The sequence below is a fragment of the Alternaria arbusti genome, assembly GCF_024043155.1.
Source record: "Alternaria arbusti strain BMP 1465 chromosome Unknown scaffold_1, whole genome shotgun sequence".
NCBI lineage: Eukaryota > Fungi > Ascomycota > Dothideomycetes > Pleosporales > Pleosporaceae > Alternaria > Alternaria arbusti.
The window spans coordinates 763,580-786,568 of NW_026249941.1; the positions used below are offsets into that span (position 1 = coordinate 763,580).

Sequence of the window (22,989 nt, forward strand, 5' to 3'; positions counted from 1 at the left end):
ACCCAGCAGCACTCCCTGTTACCCGCCGCCGCAGTCCGTCCGCCGGGCTGTCAGTCAACCGCCAACGAAGCGATGATCACTTCCATTTGGTCTTGGATTTATCTTTAGACGGCGATCTTGCACCAAAGCGTATCTATTATGTGCAAATATTTTGCCCTTCTAGAAGCTTTCAATATTCGAGAACATGTTCTATGTATGGGCTGATCCTTAACGGTAATACATCCATGTTGGCAGGCGATTAACTATTATATTACTACATCTGGTCTCCGTTGTGCGGAATATATGTAATGGCAATGCTCCCTATGTCTTGACCGGTGAAAATGCAAGCAGAAAAGAAAAACAAGAGGTATCTTGATAAAGGGTCGTTCCATGCATGCGCCGCCGTCTGAGGTTGTCCTCAGATGAACAAAAGAAAAGAAGTCATCGCGACACAGGACCCAACCATCGGGCGAAGGGACGCTGCCCCGAAACACCCTCGGAGAAAGGTAGCCCAAACGTGAGCGAGTCAAGCATTCCTCATACCACGTTGATGGCGGTGTCGTCCACGTTGCACCGCTAATGGGCGCCCAAGCGGTAATGGGGAAGTGATATGTCGCGGGTAAAAACGTGGACGTGTAGTTGGAATAGCCGGAAAAAAACAAACATCAATGATGTCGCGAATCTTGGAAAACGTGCCAGCCACGTTGTAGCCATGCGTCCGGTGGAAAATCATCGCAAGCCACCACTTTGCAAGATCGACTGCCGGCTTCTAGAAAGGGTGTGGAAAGAAAAGTACTCGTTTGGATGTGCTTCCGTGTTCGGTAGTGTACCGCGCTGCAACTTGCAACGCAGCCGCTTGTGAGGGCACGCGCGTTTCCATCGGGTCGGTGTCAAGTTCCAGGAATCCGAAGCGCCGGCCTACCGCTTAGGCATTGGCTCGCTTCTTGCGCATCTTGTATTCAGCCTTCGCTACGCGCATCAACAGCTCTTCGTCTTTGATGGGAATCCAAGATGTCAACACCTTCATCGCATTCTCAAAGTCAGAGTCGAGCAATATCTCTCTTGTCGCATCAATGAGCGCAGCCGAGGTCGCGTGTAGCACATCCATGTCTCCACTGAACTTGGAGTTGGGCGAGTTGGAATGAGACTTGTCGCCCAGTAGCATAAACACGTCCCAGACCCGTAGCTGAGCTGGAAAAGGTAACGAATAGTTGAACAGGGTCAGATACCAGCGGGTACCGTACGCGGTGGAGGTAATGCCAAGGTCAATCTATTGAACAGTTTGGTTAGCATGTATGCCAGGACGTCAGCCTCTTCAGTAGTGACTTACTAGCTTCTTCGCGACATCGTCGCCCTGCAGCCAGTTCAGCTCGAAGTCATCTAGAGCGTCCATGAGCCCCTCAAAACCGGCTTCATAAAGCCTCTCCATGCCTCGGAGCTGCCACAGCCGCACTAGCATGACGAAGGCTCTGTCCTCCTCGTAATAGCAAAGAAGCGTTGCGGTAAGTGCCGCCATACCTTGGACGTAGCCCGTCTCGGGGAGGTAAAGTGACATTGCGTGGAGTACGCGGAACAGTAGTCTCTGTCCTCCACGGTATCGCCGCCTGAACATGATATGTCTGTTGATTGTGCGCGGCACGTCTACATCGATCTGCACATCCTCTGCAGAGCTTTCCAGTTGCAGCTCATAGAAACTTTCAATCAGCTCCTCTTCCGTCGGACTGTTCGGGTCGGCTTTGGCGCTGGCAGCAAGGAACGAATACCACGCAGTCGCCCTCCAGCGATCCGGGATGCCCTTCCAGGTGCGAGATATAACTTTGGGGTCTTTGGTATCGAAATCGAATAGCATGCCGCCTTTATCTGCCCCCGTTTTGACGACCTTGGCCATTCTACGCCATTTCTCGTTGCGCTCGATTTCCTTTGCTTTCATCGCCTGGGCAGCTCTTCCTCCTTCTTCCTGTTCCGCAACCTCAGCCAAACCCGGGGGCAGCTTGAGCATATCGCTCGCCTCGTCTCTTAGTCTGCGGTCTCGGTTGTGAGGTAGCCTGTTCGTCGCGTGTCGTAGGGGTTTGTGGTTGCTGTGCGAGTCTGACGTCCGACCCGAAAAGATGGATCTGGCGGGCCTAGAGGACTTGCCAGAAAGTCGCCGCTTGGGTGAGCCTGTGCGTGGGTCTACGGAGCGTGCTCTTGATGCGCTCCGACCTAGGCGCCGCCGCCTGGGCTCCTCAGATAACAGTTGTAGTGTTGTTGTGACCCGGTGCATGCGAGGTTCGTCGGGGCCGTCGGGGCCATCGCCGTTGGATTTCGATTTGGTCTTCTTGGGTATGATGAAGCCATAGCGGTCGACTTCTCCGCCCTCAAGATCCGCCCAGTCTTCGAGTCCACCAGCTGCCTCTGTAGGCTCTTTGACAATGACGCTTCCGTGCCGTGAGCTCATCAGCGAACTTGTGTCCTCGTTGCCCTCCGCGGCCACCGACGAGCCATTAGCCGGAGTGTTGGTAAAGCCGCTGTTGCCCAAGTAGCTGTTCTGGACACTGCTCGTCTCTCCTTCAGGTGTATCCCAATTAACAGCACTCTCATTGCCATGCATATACATGCAGCGGACCTTGCGCGACATTGTCATCTCGTCTGTCGACAGTACCCGATGGCTGGCCGATCGAGTTCGCGTCGAGTAGCGTGAGGTGGATCGCGGTGAGAGGTGTGTTGCGGCGGGAGCGGGTGGTGAGGGGTCGGGTTTGGGTGACTCGTCGGGTTGCGCCTGCTCCTTTTGTCGCGGTGGTGTGCTCGGTGCAGGCGCGCCTTCCACCAGGAGGTCCATCTGTTTACTCCGCCTGTTTGCCTTTTTGCCGCCCAACATCATGCTGCCCCGTTTCGAAAAGGATATCTGCGCGTCCGAGGAGAGGTCGTCGAAGCTGCCAGTAGGGATGTACGTGTCTATACCGGAGAAGTTGGCGTCGTCTTCGCACGTTGCGCCGGCGTAGAGTGACTGCCGCTGTGACGCCTGACTCTTGGTGCCTGAGGCGCGTTCATCCTGCACAACAATAGCAGGCAGACTGGGGGTCTTGCGCAGGCTACTCGGTGAAGGTGGCTCGTTGCTGGTAGTGCCATTTGGCGGTGCTAAGGCCGAGTCTCTGCGGTCGTCGTCTGCACTCAGTAGCGTGCGCTTCAAGGAGAAAGCGCGAGGTCCTGGCGAAGTGCGTGGCCGGCGTACACCGCTGAGCCATGATCGTGACGCGGGGCCCTTGGTCGACGTGATGCTGTGTACATTCGACGGCACCTGTGACAACGGATTCGAGGCCTCGGACGTCTCCACCGCGGCATGGCCAGCGGGATTCACAGCCTCATCACGCATCATGTGAGGCGCAGGCTGGTCCTGGTCATGGACTTGGTCCCCGGGGAGAATAGCGGCTTGCAAAGCGAAATGAAGGGGAAATGAAAGGGATGGGGCGAGACAGCACCTTGCGACTGCGGTCCAGAGTGCAGCGACGAAGGTATTCCCGGGCTATGTTTGAGCAACGTAACAGCGTCAATGCTATGGCAGATGGTGCAATTGAAAAGCAAAGACGTATGCGACGACACTGAGATCAAAAAAGGACCCTGGCATGGCTCGACTTTTCTGGGGAAAAGGGGCGTCGCTATCGACTGGTCGTGGGTCGCATGCCTTCTCCAGACCGGAGATTGCCCAGCGCGCCCGGTGGGAGGGTGACGCCTGCTCACTTGGCCGGCCCGCAGCTGCCTCAACCACCACAATCTGTGTTTCTTTGTTCCACTCACCGCATCGCCCCAGCGTATTGGATTGCTCTCCTCGTCGCTCCTACGGACTCTTGACGCGTAGATAACCCTTTGGTTACGTTTCATCTCAAGGTGCCCCGCGCTGAATCATGGCACCGTCAGAAAACCCCACAAAATCCAAAACCCGGCGACGATCGCTGTTCCACGCGTCAATAAACCTTCCGGTCATGGTTCCCAAGTGGATTGCGACTAACCAACCCGACGTCATTCTCCAGCTGAACTGACATCGTATCACTTGTCGTACGACTGAGGTTCAACTCGAGCAAGAGCCTCTTCGATACAGAAAGAGCTGCCAGGAGAGCACCTTCTTTCCTCGAGTTGCACAGGCAATTACGCCATTCTCGTGCTTACCACGCCGACGAACGCGCAACGTGTAATCTCGTCCGACACGCCAAGGGCGGTCTCACCGCAGTGGCTTTAACAGGAAGGTGGCTTTGATGTTGATATCTTCCATACTACAGTCCGACGAGTCTCACGGCATATCGCGCGTATCTGTACTTCAGCTTGGACCCTGAGAGACGTGGTTACGGCACTACACGCAAGATCACGTTGCTACCTTGGTGCAGCCCCCAGCTGAAGCGCCAGTTTGCGTCGTGAGGACAAAGTTGAGCCGCTTGTTGAGAGCCTAGAGAGCGCCATGGCTACGGGCTGTGAACGAAGGGTCATGCGCAAACTCTCCTCAGCCTCCGAACCTCTCTCGTACCACCCAGTGGTATCATGTCACAATGATCTCAGACTGCTCTCACAAGTACCCTTCGCGTGTCATACGATGCGATGAAGCCTGGGCAAGAGTCTCAATCCCAAACCATGCCCGACGGGAGGATATTACACTTATCTCTCGAAATCAGAAGAGATGTCTCGCAGGGCGCGTCCGATCTTTGCTACATGTTCAGCTTATCTTGGCATCCCGTCAATTTTTGAGTTTCTTTCCCTGGCCATTACTGTCCACATCCAACATCCGTGCCGACTATCGGACACACAGTAACTCGTTCTTTCTAATTCAAACAATTCTCCGCCCGACCGTTCCATGTACCCATTCCATTCGCCACTGTTCAGCATACATCTGTGGATGCGAGCTTGACTTCATGGTTTAATGGGCCATTGTTCAGTCTGTATGCCCTCAATCGGACCACTAACGGCCTTTGTGTAGCCGCGAGTAGGTGTCGCAGAATTGAAGGCTGACTCAAACTCAAGACATTGCGTTTTCATGATGTAAACAATACGTGATCTCGGTCATCGCAGTCATCATAGACAGATATGCGTCGGCCGCAGCAACGGGGTCTCAGAGCGAGCACATCCTGCTCAACCCCAACCAACCAACTCCGTTAATTTACCCAGCTATGCCAAACGAACGACCGGCTGTGTAAAGAAGCCCCACTTTACCTGTGAACCGTGGGGCATACATCCAGCTACCCCTCATCGCTTCCCTACCCGTCACGAATCAGTGACGATGGTTCTACGTTGACCCGTGGGGAACCTGCGCCAACCAGCACGCGATTAGCACAGAAGATGTACCTTTACAGAGAGTATTGGCTTAAGGGTTCATAAAGACGAATTTCCCCGCCAGACGTGTCTAGGTAGGTCATCCGGCATGGCATCTTCTCTGGATCTGATCAACCAGGCTCCCAATGTAGGCGATTAAGAATTACCGAGACACAACATGGTACTAACAAGTGACCCCAGGGAACCAAGTTATGGGTACGACGCAGTAAAATCTCATTACCAATTACACCATCCTAACACCACAGACATCAGGTTCTGCACCTGGGTACATTAGAGTGTGACGACGGGTGGTTTATCCGAGCAGCAAATGCGTCCTCATCGTCAAACCCAAACCCGACCAACAAACGCCGTAAATTGGTCATGCTCGGCATCCTCATCCAGCACCCAACCGAAGGCCTCATCCTCTACGAGACCGGCGCGGGGGAAAACTATCCCGAAGATGTCGGTCCACCAATCCAAGATATCTTCACCCGCATAGACCACGACCCATCCAAGAACCTGGATGCGCAAATTGCCTTGACCGGCCACAATATAAACGACGTAAAAATGGTTATAATAGGCCACCTCCACCTCGACCATTCTGGTGGTTTGGAACACTTCAAAAGAAAAGACGTACCAGTCTACGTCCACGAGCTGGAATTAAAACACGCCTTCTACAGCGTCGCCACCAAAACAGATCTAGGAGTCTACCTTCCCCACTACCTCACCTTCGACATAAACTGGGTCCCCTTCCACGGGTCGTACTACGAGATCGCCCCTGGAGTTAATCTACATCATGCGCCTGGACACACCCCTGGACTGACCATCATGCAGGTGAATTTGAAAGAGAGTGGGACGTGGATCTTTACGAGCGATCAGTATCATGTCAAGGAGAATTATGCGGACGGCGTACCGCAGGGGTGGTTGGCAAGAGATCACGATGCGTGGGTTAGGAGTCATCAGATGATCAGGGGGTTGCAGAAGAGGACGCATGCGAAGGTTGTGCTGGGGCATTGTTGGGATACGATTAGGGAGTTGGATATCGAGTTTGCGCCTAAGGCTTTTGAGTGAGCAGTGCGCAAGAGAGGCCACGGTGTGTTTAGGTTGGCTTGGGGAATGAGACGAATGTAGAGGTACAAATCTGGTATTAGATCTGACATGGGAATAGGATGGGAAAGCGCGATGTCGATCGATGTAGGAATGAGGATGGCGCGTACATAGTGTGGTGAAACTGGTGCGATGCCACTCAGGCATTGCGTGTGAAGAATTCATGCAACGAGAGGGTGCGGCCGGGATAACTACAGAAGGTAGCACAGAAACGAGTGGAATAAAAACGACAAGCAGCATCCGCTATTTCTATTCTGCGCGTTGCATCACATTTCTGCGGGCATTGGGAGGCCTCGTGCGCGATTCCTCTTTTTGGGTTTAGCGTGCGGCTTTTCCGGCTCTTCATCATGTTCTTATCCGAGCTCTTAACGTCTGACTCCACTTCCTGAACCTTAGCAACAGCCAAGGACGACGAACTGCGAAGCTTCAGCCATGAACGAGAATAATACTCCTCGAACGGCTTCTGCCGACGTGGAGCCGAAGCATGCATCGACTGCTAGATGGACACCCGCCAACGGCATCGAAGCAGTCACGACTGTGACCCCGGCAAGCGCAAGTTCGGATGAACCGAGATCACCACCTGCAAAGAGAAGGAGAGAGGAGCGTGAGAGGAGTAGGGTCAGTAGAGCTTGCGACCGATGTAAGAAGTGAGCTTGTGGAAATTTGGGCGCACATGCGGTGCTGCATAGGTTCTATGGATGCGCTAACGCTCAGAGCAGGAAAAAGGTTAGATGTACCGGAAGATGCCCTTGTGCGCTCTGTCTGCGATCTGGGTTGCCGTGCGAGTTCACTGCGTCGTATACTCGAGGAAGACTGCCTTCTGTCATTGTCGACGATCCCGCGATAGCCTCAGATGCACTAGCCTCAAGACGGAAAGAGAGCTTAGCCTCTGGGACGTCTGCGAAAGAAGAGACTGCGATATCGACAACACAGTTCCCACGCATCTATCCTAGTCCTCTGACTCCTATCGACCCGCAGAGTTATTCGAATCCTGAACACTCCGAATCAAACGCTCTAGGCATGGCTACAGACCAGATCAATCGCCCTTCCTCGCGAGATTCTCCGGTACCTCAGGGCGCCCAACGAGATCAAGAAGGCCACTATGTTGGCTCTTCAAGCGCAGCATCGTTTCTCATCCGTATTCAGAAGCGTCTGCACACGAATTCCTCCTTGTCGCATGACTCTACCATCTTCACCTTTGGCGACGCTCCCCTCCCTGAGTTTGATCTTTCCATCTTCGTTCCACCACCAAAGCCTGATGCGCAGAGGCTTGTGGAGCGATATTTCGACTATGCAGCACCGACTCATCGCTTTCTTCATCGACCAACGATTGAACAGCTGGTCGAGGAGTTCTATGACACCCAAGGCGAGATGAGAAGTAAAGAAGATGGCAAAGCAAAAGTTGCATTATTGATGGTAGTCTTTGCGCAAGCACAAGCATATATGCCACTCGGCAGTACGGTGCAGACTAGCAGGTTTGTCGACGCTGCCGCTGTTGTAGGCTCTGCTAATGTCGAATAGCGCTCGATACTTCCGCGCAGCCGAAGCGCAACTATTGCAAGAACGCGGCGCCGTCAGACTAGCGAGCGTTCAGGCACGACTGCTGCAATGTTTTTACCTTCTGACACAATCCCGTATCAACCACTGCTGGAGTCTCTTCGGCGAACTCTCGCATCTCGCCTTCGCTATCGGCCTGAATCGTGGAAGGAAATGCGATCCTTCGACCAAGGTGGACTATGTGGAGATCGAGAGCCGAAGACGCCTATTTTGGGTGGCATACTCACTAGACAAGTACCTCGCCGCTGCTCTAGGTCGTCCACGGACTTTCAAAGACGAGGATATCGATCAAGTAAGTGTATCTGGCGTCATCAAAGTTGGGGATCACTAACACAATGGGTCCAGGAGCTTCCTACCATCGTCAACGACAACGATCTCCAACCGAACTACATCAACCTACCCTCGCGGCTTACTTATTCCTTAATGACAGCCCCTGTTGAGCACATTAAGTTGACACGCATTGTGTCTCTCGTGCTACGAGACCTTTACTCAATTCGCCCGCCCAGCCTGGCCTTGCGCATCGAGCTGTCGTCGAAATATACATCAGAACTGCACGCGTGGAAGAATTCCCTGTCAGGATTCCTCTCCGGTTCGACCTCGATAGACCGTATCGACAACCAGCTGCTCATACCAGTCTACCAGCGTCAGCGTTCGGTGCTCAATCTGGCGTATCACCATGCGCTGTTGCTTATCCATCGACCCTTCTTACTCCGAGACTTCGCGAGTCTGACCCATATGGGCACCCATCCTAACTGGAGCGCCGGACTTAGCACAACGTATGACGCATCGGCGAACATCACCGCATGCCTAGAGGCCGCCATGTCAATTGTACGCTCGGTAGACGACGTTTTCAAGGCGTCGAACCTCTTCCGCTCTTTCTGGTTCACCCAGTACTACGCCTTCTGTGCGGTGGTAGTGCTATACATCCATCGCATTCAGCAGGGCTTGGGTGTGAAGACCAAAGTAGAATGCGAGGGATATTTTGAGGCTGGTGTCAAATGTCAGAGACAACTGGAGACAGTTAGTGATACCGACTGCCTTGCGCACCGTTATTGTGTCGTATTGGAAGAGCTTAGGACTGAGGCAGTACGCCAGTCAGGCAGACTATCAACACCAGTAGCCGACAATACCAGCTTCCAGGACACATCGCTCCTCTCGTTACCAATGTCGACGCCAAACCCCGATTCCGTCGCGCCTGCGGCGAATCTTCCACCTCTGATGTACAACAGCAACAACAGTAACATCGACATCTCCGACAGCGCAGCAGTATTCAACAACACTAACAACAACGCGGCCAACCCAACATTCTCGTTTGATCTACTCGACTGGTCCGACTTCGCTAGCTGGGGACAGTTCGAGGGCCTTGTAACGGCCGGCAATGGCTCCTTCGATCCGGTAACGCAGAGTGAAAACGACTTCTGGTTTGGGTCTTGAGCGGGGAATGCATAGGCGGGACAGAACTCAGACCAGTCCTTGGCTTCTCCATGGCCTCTCAACCTCTCTCGCACGTTAAACAAAAATAAACCGAACAGGCCTACAGCCTACATCAACATGGCAGCATACAAGATATGTGACCTAGCGTTGATGTAGGCTCTAGACCTGCCCAAGTGTTCAATTTTTCCTTGTACAAGGTGCTCGCTGGAGGCCGGTTTCGATACTATTTGTGTCATTGGATGCGCACCGTCCATGGGTTATGGCGCTGCTGTGAGATGGACTAAATGGAACAAGATTTTGAACTCGCGCATAAGCAGATGAGAGTCAGAGGCCAGATTCGTCGATAAACGATCGGATTCAGCCTGGAACGACGCTCATAGAAGGAGTAAAAGCATAATGATAATTGTCTTCATTCAATCGTGTAAGAAACGCTATGATGCGTCCAGTGGGTATCTCGAAAAGGAAAACAGGCTCTACTATGCATACCCAAGACCGTGAAATCACTTCAATCAAACCATCTTGTATGACGTACTGCTTACCGCCTCAAAAGTCTCTGCCACCTTGACCTAGACGGCTGATCTGGCTGCTGCACGGCCGTATCCACCGGACCCGCAGCCGCAGCCGCAGCATCATTCGCATCCCCACTCTGCTCACCCGTCTGAGGCGTACGATCCTGCAACTCCACTGCAGGCTGAGCCTGCGCTTGAGCCTGAGCATTCGTCCTCGCCTCAACAGCCTGCTGTCTCCTGATCCCACTCCCATGCAAGAAGTACTGCCAATTACTCATAGGCCGCGGCGTAGGTGTCTGATTCGCAGTCCCCGCTTCCAACGCCGCAGGCGTCGCATCGCCGCCTAGCGCGATCCTCTCTTCCTCGTCGTGCTGATCGAGTGCTTCTTTGCTCATGTACATGGACCGGCATATCGGACAGCTGGTCTTGCGGAGGACGAACCAGGAGACGAGGCAGTCGGCGTGGAATTCGTGGCTGCAGACGAGGAGCTTGAGGATGGTCTCGGAGTCGGGGGTGGTGGTGGGTGTTTCGTCGGCGGCATCCGAGGATGAGGGTGAGGTTGAGGGGTCTGTGGATTGGGGGAGCGAGGCGGGTAGGGCCGCGGCATCGGTTATGGGTGTTTCTGGGGAGAGTTTGGCGGGTTCTGGTGGGGCGGGGGCGTGGAGGGTTGAGAGACAGATTGCGCTGGATAGGATGTTAGTCAAGAGTCGGGATGGGTTTTCTCGCGTTCAAACTCACCATTCTCGTTCGAGCACGGAGCGTGTCTCTACTACTCCAAGTGTTCCCTCGTTATCGTCGTCCGCGTCATCACGATGTTGCGATGATGAGGATCCAGCGAGACTGACAACCTCGGTGACTTCATTTAACTTCTCCCTCGCTTCCGCACGCCTAAGCGCAGGCTTCTTTGCCTTTGGTAGTGGGCGGCGCACTGGAACAGGGACAGCTTGTCGTTTTCTCCGAATGCAGAATATACACAAACTATATCAATAACAATTAGCTCAATTCTTTCTCCGGCCATCTCAGTCTCATAGACCACATCCATTCCAAGAGTCCAAGTAGAATTCCGAACAAAACTTACAAAGGCGCCACAATAGCAACAACAAACACAGGAATCAAAAAACTAAACGCCGTAGGCGTCATCCCAGACTGGCCAACGGTATCGCGCCATTCGCGCGCTTCCAGACTGCGAACAAAACCGTGGCTCGAAACCGCAGGCATTGTTGTTTCCAAACTTTCGAAAATGCGGAATGCAGCGTTGGCTTGGTTTGACTGACGTGTGTGGGGGAAACGCAGCTCAAGCTTGGTAGCTGGGGGGGAAGGGATGCGTCTCGACCTCGACACTTTTGGTGCGGGGAAAGGCCAAACGTAGGCGTGGTAGGATCTGCGATGACGGGGGAACGACGGAAGAACAGCGCGGGTATACCGGCAAAACCAGCGAGGACGATTGCGCGTACAAATCGCACGTCCTTGCGTCTATCGTATGCGTCCGCTTTCGTGTCGTGTATTCGATGTAATGAATGATGTTTCCGCGGCCGTACAGAAGGTTTCAAGCTCACGACAAACAACATGTGCGTAGCGCTCACTTCTTAACACTTGTTAGCAACCCCCCATCTTACCCCGGAGGCCCACTTACCCGAGCGCTGTCGCGCTTCCTATGACACCTGCACCCACGCGCTCAGCCTCCACAGCCACGTCTTTTTTCGCCACTTCTTGATTGCGCTCAAGGAAGCTTGGCTCGGCGTTCTAGATGCGTGATGGGGACGGCTGAAAAACGCCGAGCTGCAGCTTATCCATCTTTATCACGGTCCGATAGTCTTGTAGGATGTTGCATGTGTGTGAACTGGTCGGGCTGATTTGCAGCGTCAGCGGTACCGGGGTTGGTAGCGAACGATGATGGAGAGCGCAGACACAAGGACAGCGGGAAACGGGAAAAAGCAACATCAAGCAACAAACCCGATCGTTCCCAACATCGCTGCCCACAGTCCTCCAGTCTCAATCTCCAACAGAGCCCCAGCCTGCGCTTCCCCAATACGCACGCCTCACGATCCCCCAGCCGCTCATCGGCACAACCTTTTTTCGGCCTGCTCAGGCCATTTCCAAGACTACTGCTGGAGCTGCATCCCTGGGCTGACGTACTCCACCAGAGCGCTAAATCCTTGGTGCGGTCTAGGCGCCGAGGTAGGACGCACTGTCTCGGTCTTGGTGTGAGTGGAGCGGAAAGGTTTGGCATGCCATGGCGGAGTGGGCAGCCTGTGGGGATATTGTGGGTCGGGCGGGCTGCGTGTTGCGCAAGCCTCCGAACAGACTTTGAGGGAAGGACGCCTGGAGGACTGTAAGTGACTCGTGCCGAGGCGGATTTGTGGTCGCGCTCGTCTCGTGATAGTTTGACTGCAATTCCTTTGGATTATAGTTTGGGTGGTTGGGTATGTGGTGGTGTGGATGGGCTGGACTCGCGTCGAGGTGCATGTTAGGTGCTGCTGCAGTGACGATACGCTTGAAGATCTAATTGGATGTCAGTTTCAAATGCAGGCAAATGTGAAATTGTAGATGTGGATGGTAAAACTTCGTTGTTCAGTTCGTTGTGGTATCTAGATTACTATGTACATGCTGTATGACTATAACAGCCTTTTCATCGCAGCCATGATGGCAAGAGGTATCGCGATCGCGTGCTATGCAAACAACTTCAAACGCCTTATCCAGGACCAAGCCTGGCCCTAAACATTAAGAGCTCTCAAAGAGATTACTCGAAAGATATCATACTTCCTCGTGTCATTTCTTTGCTCATGCACTCGACTTCTTCTCGCCATCCTCGCCGTCAGTGCTGATAGCCGTGCTGAGGTATCGCTCAAACACGCGCGACTCCAGATCGACGGAGCCCCTCCTGGCAACGCCATTCTTAGCATCGCGCTTCCTGAAGTACACGCGCTTGCCCCACTTCCAGGACTCGATGCCGAGGAAGAACAGGAATGTAGCGACGAAGACGATCGCCCATTCCCAGCTGATACCCTTGTGCCTGAAGACGGTGTCGTTGATGACGGGGATATACAGGACGGGGAAGATGGTGACGAAAGCGAAGACGATGGAGAAGAAGAGGAACTTGTTGCGCCAGACGTCAATGGCCCATTGTGTGAAGTACTTCTTGGAGTTGGGCTGCATCATGAAGAATGAGCGGCGCATGTCCAACATTTGCCATGCCAAGAAGACGGAGAACCAGGTAAGGCAGGCGAAGGTAGTCGCACGAGCGCGGAAGACGGTGTCGCAAGTGTCGTTGAACGATTCGTTGCACCCGTTTCCGAGGTTGCCATCACCGAAGCCAAACATGACGAGAGAGAACGCGCCGAGACAGAGAGCGGCAATCCAAAGTCCGTACACGAACATGTCCAGGATAACCTCGATGGTGAAGACACCACGCTTGATCTGCAACCTGTTAGCATGTGCCCAAAAAGTCGATCGAACGGGAGTGAACTTACATTTTGAGGTGGGCGAGTGAGAATGTCTGGTGCAGCGACCTCGAAACCGAGACCCATGTCGGGAAGAGAGGAGGTAATCATGATGATCCACATGACTTCGACAGGAGACACTGGGAAGACCGAGAGTCCACTCTCATCCTTGAATGCGAGACCAATGAGCAGAACGCAGGCTTGCGCAATGTTCTGAGCTAGCAGATGAAGAATGAACTTTTGGATATTGTCGAACATGCGGCGACCCTCCTCGATAGCGTTCAGGATAGAGGCGAAGTTGTCGTCGGTCAAAACAATGTCAGAAGCGTCCTTGGCAACATCGGATCCAGTTCCCATACCGATACCAACATCTGAGCGCTTGAGGGACGGGGAGTCGTTCACACCGTCACCAGTCATACCAGTGAAGGCCTTGCGTCGGTGAAGGGCGTCGATCATGCGGACCTTGGTGTTCGGGGCGCAGCGAGCAATGACAAGAGGAAGTAGGGGAAGAGCGTCGATTTCGTCGTCGGAGAGCTTGTCGAACTGCGATGCAGTCATGACCATGGCATCTGCGGTTTCCTTGGGAAGAGTGTTCATGTTCGATGGCACAATACCGACTTCAATGGCGATTGCGCGAGCGGTACCAGGGTGATCACCAGTGAGCATGTGGACTTCGATACCAGCCTTCTGGCACTGGCGAACGGAGCCGGCAGTCTCGGGGCGGGGTGGGTCGTACAGTCCAACAAGACCGCGGAAGATCAAGCCATTCTCGATGCTCTCGCGGTCAAGGTCCTGACCCTTCTCAGGTGATGGGCCGTCGTACTCCTTGCTTGCGAGCGCCAAAACACGCAGACCCATGGAAGCCAAGGATTCCATGTTAGCCAAGATCTCTTCGCGGTAGTCGTCGTCAAGGTCAACACCAGATTCGCTCTCATCGTTGAAGACGCGAGTGCAGGAGTAGATGACACGCTCGACAGCACCCTTGGTGAATACATATTTCTTGGAGCTGGCGGTTTCCTCAAAGATAACGGACATCTTCTTGACATCGGAGTCGAAGGGGAACTCAGCGAGCTGCTTCCAGGCAGGTGTGTCACCACCGGTGTGTTCGAGACGGTTCCACTTGAAGCGAGAGGCAAAGACTTGGATAGCGATTTCAGTTGGGTCACCTCGTGCGTTCCATTGACCTTCGTCAGTCTGGTGAACATGGGCCAAGTTGGCGAGCGAAGCAACCTTGAGGTAGTCGACCAGGTGCTCGTTGTCCTGCAGAAGCTCCTCCCATGTCTCCGTCTTCTCATCAACATCAGGGTCGATGTGGCGTGGCTGTTTGGGGTTGAACATCAGAGCGCCAACGGTGGGGTTGTGTGGCTCGTCGGACTGGCCAACCGAGTATGTGCCCTTAGCAGGGATCCATGCTTTCTTTGCAACCATCTTTCCTTGTGTGAGAGTACCAGTCTTGTCGGAGCAAATATCAGTGACACCACCAAGAGCCTCGAGCGACTTCAGGTTGCGAACAATAACGTGACGTTGCACCATGCGCTTTGTGCCGGCGGCCATTGTGATGGTCAAGACGACGGTAAGGGAGGCGGGAATCATACTGAGACCAGTGGCTACGGCGTAGATGATGACCTCGCTGTTGTTGGAGAAGCTGTTGGCGGCCAAAACGATGATTGCGCAGACGACGGCGACACCGAAAAGGAGGATGGCGAGACGAGCGAGCTTCTTCTGCAGGGGAGTACCGACGTTGACACCAAGGAAGTGGCCGACGGCATCAGCAGCAGTCAAAGACCATGCCTGGGCGTAGCGATGAGGTTTGGCTTTGCCATCAGGCTTGCGCTTGACTTCGCGGACGCGGGAACCCTTCTGTCGAAGAGACATGGCGATGGAACCGATCTCAGTGTACATTCCAGTAGCAAAGACGACACCGCGAGCGCGTCCCTTGGTAACGGTCGAAGAGCTGTAGGCGACGTTGAGGCGGTCACCAGGGCCGGTGTCCTCGTCGAAGACGGCATCGCCATCTTTGTTGACTGGGAGGGATTCGCCAGTAAGTAGAGCCTCGTCGGTTTCAAAGTTTAGGGCTTCGATGATACTGGATGCGAGTCAGTGACGTACAAACTGGTTTAGCGCAATTAAACGTACCGGATGTCAGCCGGGACAGTGTCACCTGTCTTTAGCTCAATCAAATCACCGGGAACAACCTCAATGGTTGGCACAGTAACAGTCTTTCCGTCTCGTGCAGCGGTAGCTGTTGGCGAGGAGAGTGATCGGAGCGAGTCCATTGTCTTTTCGGCATTGAACTCTTGGACGAAACCGATGATAACGTTGAGCAGAATGATGGCGGTTACTACACCACCCTCAATCCACGATTGAATAGCGAAGGACACAGCCATTGCAGCGATCAAGATCTGGAATTTGTTAGGATTGTTACATTGTGTGTTCATTGAGGTAACATACCAATGTCATTGCGTTGGCGACCTGCCTTAGCAAAATCTTGCCTGGTGATACACCTCCATCGTCGCCCAGATCGTTGTTGCCGTACTTCTCATGTCTCGACTTTGCTTCCGCAGTAGTCAGACCGTCTTCGTCGTTACACTTGATCTCGGCAACGACGTCCTTCCATGGGAGGGCATGTGCGGGTTTGGAGAGAGGCTCGTTAGCCTGGCCGGACTTGTGGCCCTCGAGAGACGGTGCCTTCTTGCCCATAGTGAGTGATTTCTGGTGCTAAGAAGTGAATGGGATGCAGACAAAAGATCTAGATCCGGGGACATGGCAGACTTTAAACAAGCAAGTTGGCACGCGGGCGCACACACCATGAGGGCAGCCAAGAACCGTGCGATATCGAGAGCTTGGCGTGATGGTGACTATCTTGGGACCGGTGCAGGGAACGTCATCGTCGGTAACGGTCGGCACTCGTCAACAAAGAGATGCATGCATGTCCGCAAACGTTTGGTTGTCAGCCCTCTGGATATAATCGATGGCACATCTGGCCCTGCCTGCCTTTTACCACACTGCACAACAGCATCATCGAGTAACGTTGAGACGATTGAGCGGCAGATGCCATCCCAAAGTGCTGTGAGTAGTGTCGGGCATGACGACAGCGGGGTTGGTAACACCCGTTCACCAGCACTGCGAGCGGGGATGAGTGAAAAGAAGTGGCGAGCTGTTCGGTCCCAGCCAAGCATCCCGCTCGCCTACGATCCGCCTAGCCGTGCTAATTTCTCGGCGCAGGCGTAATTGTGCCGACTTCCGTACCGAAGCCACAACACCAACGTCATTTTGCGCCAGATTCCAAGCACGCTGCCATCGACTACAGATGCTCAAGCCACTTACCTTCACGGACACCCTTGCGCCAAGCCTCGATTCTCTCGTATCGCTCCAGGCGCCCAACACCTTTCCGAGCGTCCTCCGTGGAACCTGCTGAGGTCGTCACGCCGCATGCTAACGGCGAAGCTTAACACCAACATGACAAGGCGTATTTCGCCTGGATATCCCCACTGAGACGGGCCCAAGCCAGCCTCTTGTCGCTCTTATCTGTCACCGGTGGCTTGACTGCAGCGCCGAGCTTTCCGTCGCGGGTCACGAGACTCAACAATCTTCCTGCAACCGCGCACCAAGCACCAAGGTCCGCTTACTCCACACCTTCCATCTTGATTACGGAAGGTTCTAGTCGCAAGCTAGATCGGTCGAAATGCTTGCGTCTGTAACATGCTCAGCTGCTTTGCCGTGGTTTCACAAGGCAGAATCCGGTACACTGTGAGCACAATAGCCTCAATTTCCGTCATGGAGATATCACATACCAGGGAAAATTTGCATCCATTTGACAGCCGTAATGGCCTCATCTCAACTATATGTGCATAAAAGTGGGCTTACCCCACTTCTACCACGATTCAGACAAGCACGCAAGAGATGGGTCTCTTGGAATATCCCACGCCTTGGCATGCCTCACGCCATTTCCCTGCCGCGGTCTAGTCTAAGCATCCCAGTCCTCCGAGCACCCATCGGAGAACCAAATTTTGTCGCTTGTATGTCTGTCTAACATTTCAACGGCGATGCGCTCTTTCACAGCGCGATCCAGGCTTGTTACTACCTCATCTCCTTCAGCTGCAAGCGAGAAGCCGCCGGTGAGATGCTCAGCTACATTGTCGGTGGTATACCTGCCGAGTTGTGGTATATTGTTGAAACGGGACTGGTATTGAGAGAGTCTGGCGAATCGAACGCTTGTCAGGCAAGGAGACATCGTCAACTGCTTGAAGATCGTAAACCAGGTTGCATCTTTTAGCTCGACGAGTCCCGGTTTCAGCTTTCGTCCATTGACCTCTTGAACCACTCCATCCTCGTCGGAATCAGAATCTTCGACATCCGCAAAGTCGGAGGGCTCAAATGCATCTTCGTCGTCAAACCAACCATACAGATTCAAGCCACAAAGGTGAAGGCTCTGCAGGGTTTTTCGGTGCTTGAACAGAACCCTCTTGAAAAGAGGTGATGCTATCGGACTACTACGGATGTCGAGGTGCGTGAGAGTAGGGAACTGGGTGTATCGAAGGAAGGTGGGCACATTCTCGTTACGCAACGTAAGTGACCTGAGATTACCGCTGACGGACTGCAGCAACAACATGATCCAATACTTCTCAAAGATTTCCAATGTCCGGATGAACTTCAAGTGTGTAACACGGTGCTGAACACGTGTCCAATCGGAGCTCGAGATATCGAACGGTTGTTTCTCGTAACGCAATACCATCGTATGCAGTGCGACTTCCAGAGTCCAGTCTTTGCGATCTTCGATACCTCGCAGCGCCGAGAGCACTTTGGCGATGTGGCCATGTAGCTTACCGCGGCAGGAGTCTCCTTCGTTGCGAAGTGCCCATTGAGGGCTAGCCCAATGTCCGTAGGCCCCCCAGCCCATTTCGCGAAGGACGCGCTTCGAGCCCCAAGCCTCAGTCCAGGCAGCAGCATCATCGTCTTTCCTCGGGTAAGAGTCTTTCGGGTAAGAGTCAATGCGTACATGCTTCAAGTTCGGGAAACCTCGCAGTGCCGACTTCAACATCTCCACTGCTTCGTCGCTGGCATCGAACTCTTCCTGCTCTTTAACAAGCTTTGCGTGCTTTGGCCCGTACGTCTTGGGCCAGTCTTCCGCCTGCTCTTTAGAATTGCAATTATTTAGCTTCCAAATAGCCATGTATCCGTTCACGTGCTCAGGTCCGATAGCCACTTCCTCGACGTAATTTCTCAAAACAGGATCGGTGGAGATGCTCAAAAGGCATTGGAGACTGGCGCGGGACAGCATATGTTTTCGGGTAGCAAAACAGCGTTTTGTCCAGCCGTCATATGATGTTTCTCTTATGCGCCGGCTTGTAGAACGGAGATTGCACAGGTCGTCGCCAGAAAGAACGACCTTGCCCTTGACATCTGTACTTTGCGTTACTAATGTCATGAGCTCGACGGGTAGAGCTTCTAGGCTTGGGTTTGAAGACGTCGTAGCTGCTGTGGATATATCGAGGCTCTTGAGCTCCTAGGAGAGAGCCTCTGGATCTTGTTGTAGAGACGCCATAGTTGTAGGTATACTGGAACACGTTGGTGGGTATGGATGGGTTGCGTCAATGTCGTGGTTGTAGTGATCCGGTTGATCAAGACTTTCTGTGGGAAGAAGGAAGAGTCAGAAGAGCTTTGAAAGGTAAATCTCGAAGAGTTCGAAAAGGGTACGAGCGTTGAGGGAACACAGCTGGAACGCCGCCACCGAAGCAATGTGAATGCAACAACTTCACGGTCGCTTCGCCTCACAACATGCCTTAGAGGGGAACCTCCGCAGAATACGCTATGAAGGAACACATCACGACACTCAACACAGTTTTCTTCACACTGTTACTGCTCGGATAGTAAAATGCCATATTCATGCTTTTGAGATATCTCAGTGTCTCCCCTCGACATGTTAGCCTATAGCCACGTGCAAATGCCTCCGCAACAAGCCTTGCCACGCTTTCAATGGCCGCTGCTGACGCTATTTGAGTGAAACCCCAGGATCGATCGAGTTGAGCCGACGCCTCTACCATTCGTAGAGCAGGGTAGTGGATGCTTCCAACAAGATATCTAGTTCGGCGGCGGTGTATTGAGCATCATGATTGAGTTCGACTGCACTTTCACTGTCCGCTTGCCCTTTGAGAACGACTGGCGGTGGGGCTAGCTCCGAGTCGTCACCAGGAGTGGGGTTGTAGACGGTGCCTGAGCGAACATTGTTAGCTCGATCCAAACCATGACTATCGTATCCAAAGCTCACCACGATACGAAGGATCAAAAGTCCTATCCATCCACGCAACTGCATCCCAAGCCCGGAGATCATAGTCGTCCCATGCCTGCCTCCAGCAACACTGTGGAATATCAATGCTCCACTCAATACCCATCGAGGAAAGCACGTCCAGCGCAGGGTGCGGATACGAAGTAAACGCAAAGTCAACATATGAGCCTCCAACCCAGCTTGAACACGCGATACCAATATGCTCCACCACAGGAAGCTGCTTCCGATAGTAAGACAAGGTGGTAAGCCAGTCAAGGAATGCGAGTTCTGGGAAATGGACCTTCAAGGTCTCAAGAGTTGGGAGCAGCATCTCATCCGCCGGTTGCTGGATATGCGCCCATTGTGGCTCACCTCGTCCGAACAGGCACTGATAAGGTACCAAAAGATGCCTGAGCGCCTTGAAAATAAGGAAGCCATCTCCGGGTAGTACGTGGTCTAGAAAGCTGGTGTCCTCCTCACTGCAGTGAGTGGATGTGTCTAGTTCCAGCCTTGTTAAGACGGGTGCCACTGACATGAGCTTCTGGAATAAGACAGTATAGCTACCCTGATCGTCGCGATCGAGATTGAAGTGTGAACGGGGTCCGGCTACTCCTTCGTCGGCATCGTTGAAAGGCATACGCAGAGTTTCCAAGCGAGGGAAGTGTGCGAGGAAGGGAGACAAGGCGTCGTAGTGGCTACAAGCTGGATTGAGAACGGCGGATTGTACTGGGAATGTGAGAGATTTGACAGCAGTATTGATCGCAGATGAGTCTCCGTCGGCCAGGATGTGGCTGGCACGCCTGAGAACAATCTCCTCCAGATTTAGGGACTTGGCGAGTACCCAGTGGAACTCAGTGCCTTCGAATCTGAGGCTTCGTAGCTTTTTTAGTCCAGGAAACGTCGTGAGATGTGCTGTGCGATTATCGAAATGGGAGATGAGTTTGCTCAAGCACTTGGGAACGAGCCTGGGCCTGCCCTCGTCGTCCTCGTCGGCATGTACAATCGACAAGCTAAGGAATCCGAGCTCGGTCATTTGCCAGAAGAGAAGAGCGCAAGCGATGCGAGTTTCCTCTATTTCTGCTCGGATGGTAGAGGGGAACATCGCGCACTGTGGTACAACACCAAGCGTGGGAACCTCGATACTCATCATGCGATCAACGACTTTGATGACGAGATATTCGGTCTTCCTGGACAGATCCGGCCGCGACTGGATTGTCTGGTAGAATGGCCATATATCTCCCGTGAAGTTCCAGCCTAGGACCACGTCGCGATATAGCTGTCGTTCGACAAGCGCGCGCAGCTCAGGGCTTATGCATGCGATGCTGGGAAGACGGAAGTGCGAGGAATAATCGATAACGGACTGAAGAAGCTCTGTAGGTAGTCTTCCTAGACGACTATCAGCATATGGAAGAGTGTTGCCCATAGCCTCGTCGTGGCCTGGTGGTGAGGTTGTTTCCATTGCCATGAGCCGCGCAGCTATCCACTTTCCTTATCGGGTGGTGTCAGTAGTAGGGTGTTCGATAAAGTGGCGTATACTCATAAGAGGTAGGAAGTGAGGTGAGAACGATACTATCCCTTTTTAACTTAACGCGGTGCAGGTAAGAGAAAAGGCTGCTTCACCTTCACTACTTGATGTAGGCAAATACTTCGGTTGCCATCCACTTCACCCAGTGGTACTGCGATGATACAGTGCGAGACGAGCCACTCATGACTCTCGCAATACATTAACCACATACGCAAAGGTACTCCTCATCAAATAAGAGAGATCGCAATCCTCATACTCTTTGATGTGGGCAACAGTACACTCATCCCGCTCAACATGCTGTATGATATAGAGATGAGCATTTGTGCATTGGCGAATCGAAGGCCGTCTATTCATGGACATCCTGGAATCGTCCAGGCACCGCGACAGTATGACCTATTCAGGCAATGCCCTTTCTTGTATGGCTTGATATAAACGCTGCTCCACAGCAGTGCTGTTAAAGAAAATTGCCGCGTCTTCGCGTGACCACGATACGTTCACAGACGCCGGAATCTGGTTTATAAACCATCTGCCAAAGCGCTCCAATTTCTCATATTGAATCCGCTGTGATTCTAGACCTTTAGGATTCGTAGACCCTGCCGCACTTAAACGGTAGATATCACTCTTGATGAAGGTGATACGGATACGCTCAAGCTTGAGTGCGTAGTATATGCGGCCCATGGGGTTCATCCATGATTCTGAGGGGTAGCTCTCGCCGCACATATGTTTACAGAACTCGAATTCCAGCTCTTTCAGAAGCTGCAGGGCAGTCGGGTTTATTGTAGTTGCCATGTGTAAACCCTTGAGGCCGTGGTCATATTTGATTACGAGTTCTTTGTCCATAAGGCCGGGCCCCACTTGAATGAACATTCTTCTGCTCCCGTAGAAGAGCTTCCTAACTTCATTGTGTAACTGCCTGTTGGTTCGCATGATGTTGAGGCGTGGACGCGTGACGTGTTGACGTGAAGGGTCAAGGACGATGCGAGGCCCGGGAGGAAGAAGGAATGAGTATGTGTGGAGCCGGAGCTCAGCGGGAAGTCGGAGGAAGGGAAAGGGCTTGGCTAGTCCATGTCAGCAGAGTCAGATTATGTGGTCCCTTCTGTACATACCTCTCTCCTCAAGTATGGCAAAGGCGCTCTCGAGGTTGGTTTCGCAGGCAATGTCAATATCTCGTAGTAGAGGACGTATCTCTGAGAATGTGGGTGTTGGCCCCTCCCACCCGGATAGCTTGTACTTGTTAGCATAGGGCCTGCCTTGTAGCACAGTCTTGTATGCTTCAGAATAAGCATCGGCAGTGGCGCGCGGCCCGCTGAGGCCTTTTACTACGAGGTAGAACCTCTCCGAGCCAGCTACGTAGACGGATCCTCCAGATGGGTTTGTTTTGCAGGCATCATCAATATTGGTAATATCACCTTCGCTAGGACTATCTGGCCGTATGCTCGATATGGCGCGATCGAGAGCTTGTAGCTTTAGCTTCAGATGACCAGCATCTGCGAGAGAAAAGCGCTCCGTGTCCGTAGAGGGTTTAGGCAGAGTCGGCCGCAAGATCTGTTGTCGGGCGTTCAGATCGTGGATGGTGCGAACAACCATGGTGTTGAGGGGTGGCGGTGTGGTGATGTCGTCGACGCGCGACGCGAGTGGGAGAGCAGTCGGTTGCCCCGCGCGTTGGCCAGTGATGTAACTAGCCGCTCCGGCCATGCTGCGGCCCTGGAATCAGAAGCACATGCAAGACACCAGCGAGCCCATGCAATCCCATGTTTCTGACACCTGCCACCGCCCGATGACTGTATAACATGCCTCTGCCCGCCATTACCCTCTGAGCCAGTCTCCATCGCCAACACGTTTCCTCGACGCGTCCATCTTCGCGTGCTTTGCCGATCGCCCCGCCCAAGGCCGCTGGCT

The 22,989-nt window shown here is 53.3% G+C and overlaps 8 protein-coding genes across 8 annotated transcripts; 2 read left to right on the plus strand and 6 right to left on the minus strand.

The window, feature by feature from the left end:
• Positions 1-904: 904 nt before the first annotated feature.
• J4E86_000277 (uncharacterized protein) lies at positions 905-3,334 on the minus strand (the record flags this gene model as incomplete). Its single annotated transcript, XM_051440852.1, has 2 exons — positions 905-1,249; positions 1,310-3,334. 2 exons carry the CDS (start codon positions 3,332-3,334, stop codon positions 905-907), a joined length of 2,370 nt encoding a protein of 789 aa, XP_051307023.1.
• A 2,028-nt stretch (positions 3,335-5,362) lies between these two features.
• On the plus strand, positions 5,363-6,324 carry J4E86_000278 (uncharacterized protein; the record flags this gene model as incomplete). Its single annotated transcript, XM_051440853.1, has 3 exons — positions 5,363-5,401; positions 5,455-5,469; positions 5,527-6,324. 3 exons carry the CDS (start codon positions 5,363-5,365, stop codon positions 6,322-6,324), a joined length of 852 nt encoding a protein of 283 aa, XP_051307024.1.
• A 1,056-nt stretch (positions 6,325-7,380) lies between these two features.
• J4E86_000279 (uncharacterized protein) lies at positions 7,381-9,351 on the plus strand (the record flags this gene model as incomplete). Its single annotated transcript, XM_051440854.1, has 3 exons — positions 7,381-7,835; positions 7,882-8,209; positions 8,263-9,351. 3 exons carry the CDS (start codon positions 7,381-7,383, stop codon positions 9,349-9,351), a joined length of 1,872 nt encoding a protein of 623 aa, XP_051307025.1.
• Positions 9,352-9,886: 535 nt separating this feature from the next.
• On the minus strand, positions 9,887-11,078 carry J4E86_000280 (uncharacterized protein; the record flags this gene model as incomplete). Its single annotated transcript, XM_051440855.1, has 3 exons — positions 9,887-10,544; positions 10,599-10,814; positions 10,939-11,078. The coding sequence occupies 3 exons, from the start codon at positions 11,076-11,078 to the stop codon at positions 9,887-9,889; spliced, it is 1,014 nt and encodes a 337-aa protein (XP_051307026.1).
• A 1,563-nt stretch (positions 11,079-12,641) lies between these two features.
• Positions 12,642-16,000, minus strand: J4E86_000281 (uncharacterized protein; the record flags this gene model as incomplete). Its single annotated transcript, XM_051440856.1, has 4 exons — positions 12,642-13,277; positions 13,331-15,386; positions 15,437-15,702; positions 15,752-16,000. 4 exons carry the CDS (start codon positions 15,998-16,000, stop codon positions 12,642-12,644), a joined length of 3,207 nt encoding a protein of 1,068 aa, XP_051307027.1.
• A 1,267-nt stretch (positions 16,001-17,267) lies between these two features.
• On the minus strand, positions 17,268-18,581 carry J4E86_000282 (uncharacterized protein; the record flags this gene model as incomplete). Its single annotated transcript, XM_051440857.1, has 1 exon — positions 17,268-18,581. One exon carries the CDS (start codon positions 18,579-18,581, stop codon positions 17,268-17,270), a length of 1,314 nt encoding a protein of 437 aa, XP_051307028.1.
• A 756-nt stretch (positions 18,582-19,337) lies between these two features.
• Positions 19,338-21,024, minus strand: J4E86_000283 (uncharacterized protein; the record flags this gene model as incomplete). The annotated part of the gene is made up of 2 exons (XM_051440858.1): positions 19,338-19,513; positions 19,569-21,024. The coding sequence occupies 2 exons, from the start codon at positions 21,022-21,024 to the stop codon at positions 19,338-19,340; spliced, it is 1,632 nt and encodes a 543-aa protein (XP_051307029.1).
• Positions 21,025-21,483: 459 nt separating this feature from the next.
• Positions 21,484-22,785, minus strand: J4E86_000284 (uncharacterized protein; the record flags this gene model as incomplete). Its single annotated transcript, XM_051440859.1, has 2 exons — positions 21,484-22,148; positions 22,197-22,785. 2 exons carry the CDS (start codon positions 22,783-22,785, stop codon positions 21,484-21,486), a joined length of 1,254 nt encoding a protein of 417 aa, XP_051307030.1.
• Between the last annotated feature and the right edge of the window lie 204 nt (positions 22,786-22,989).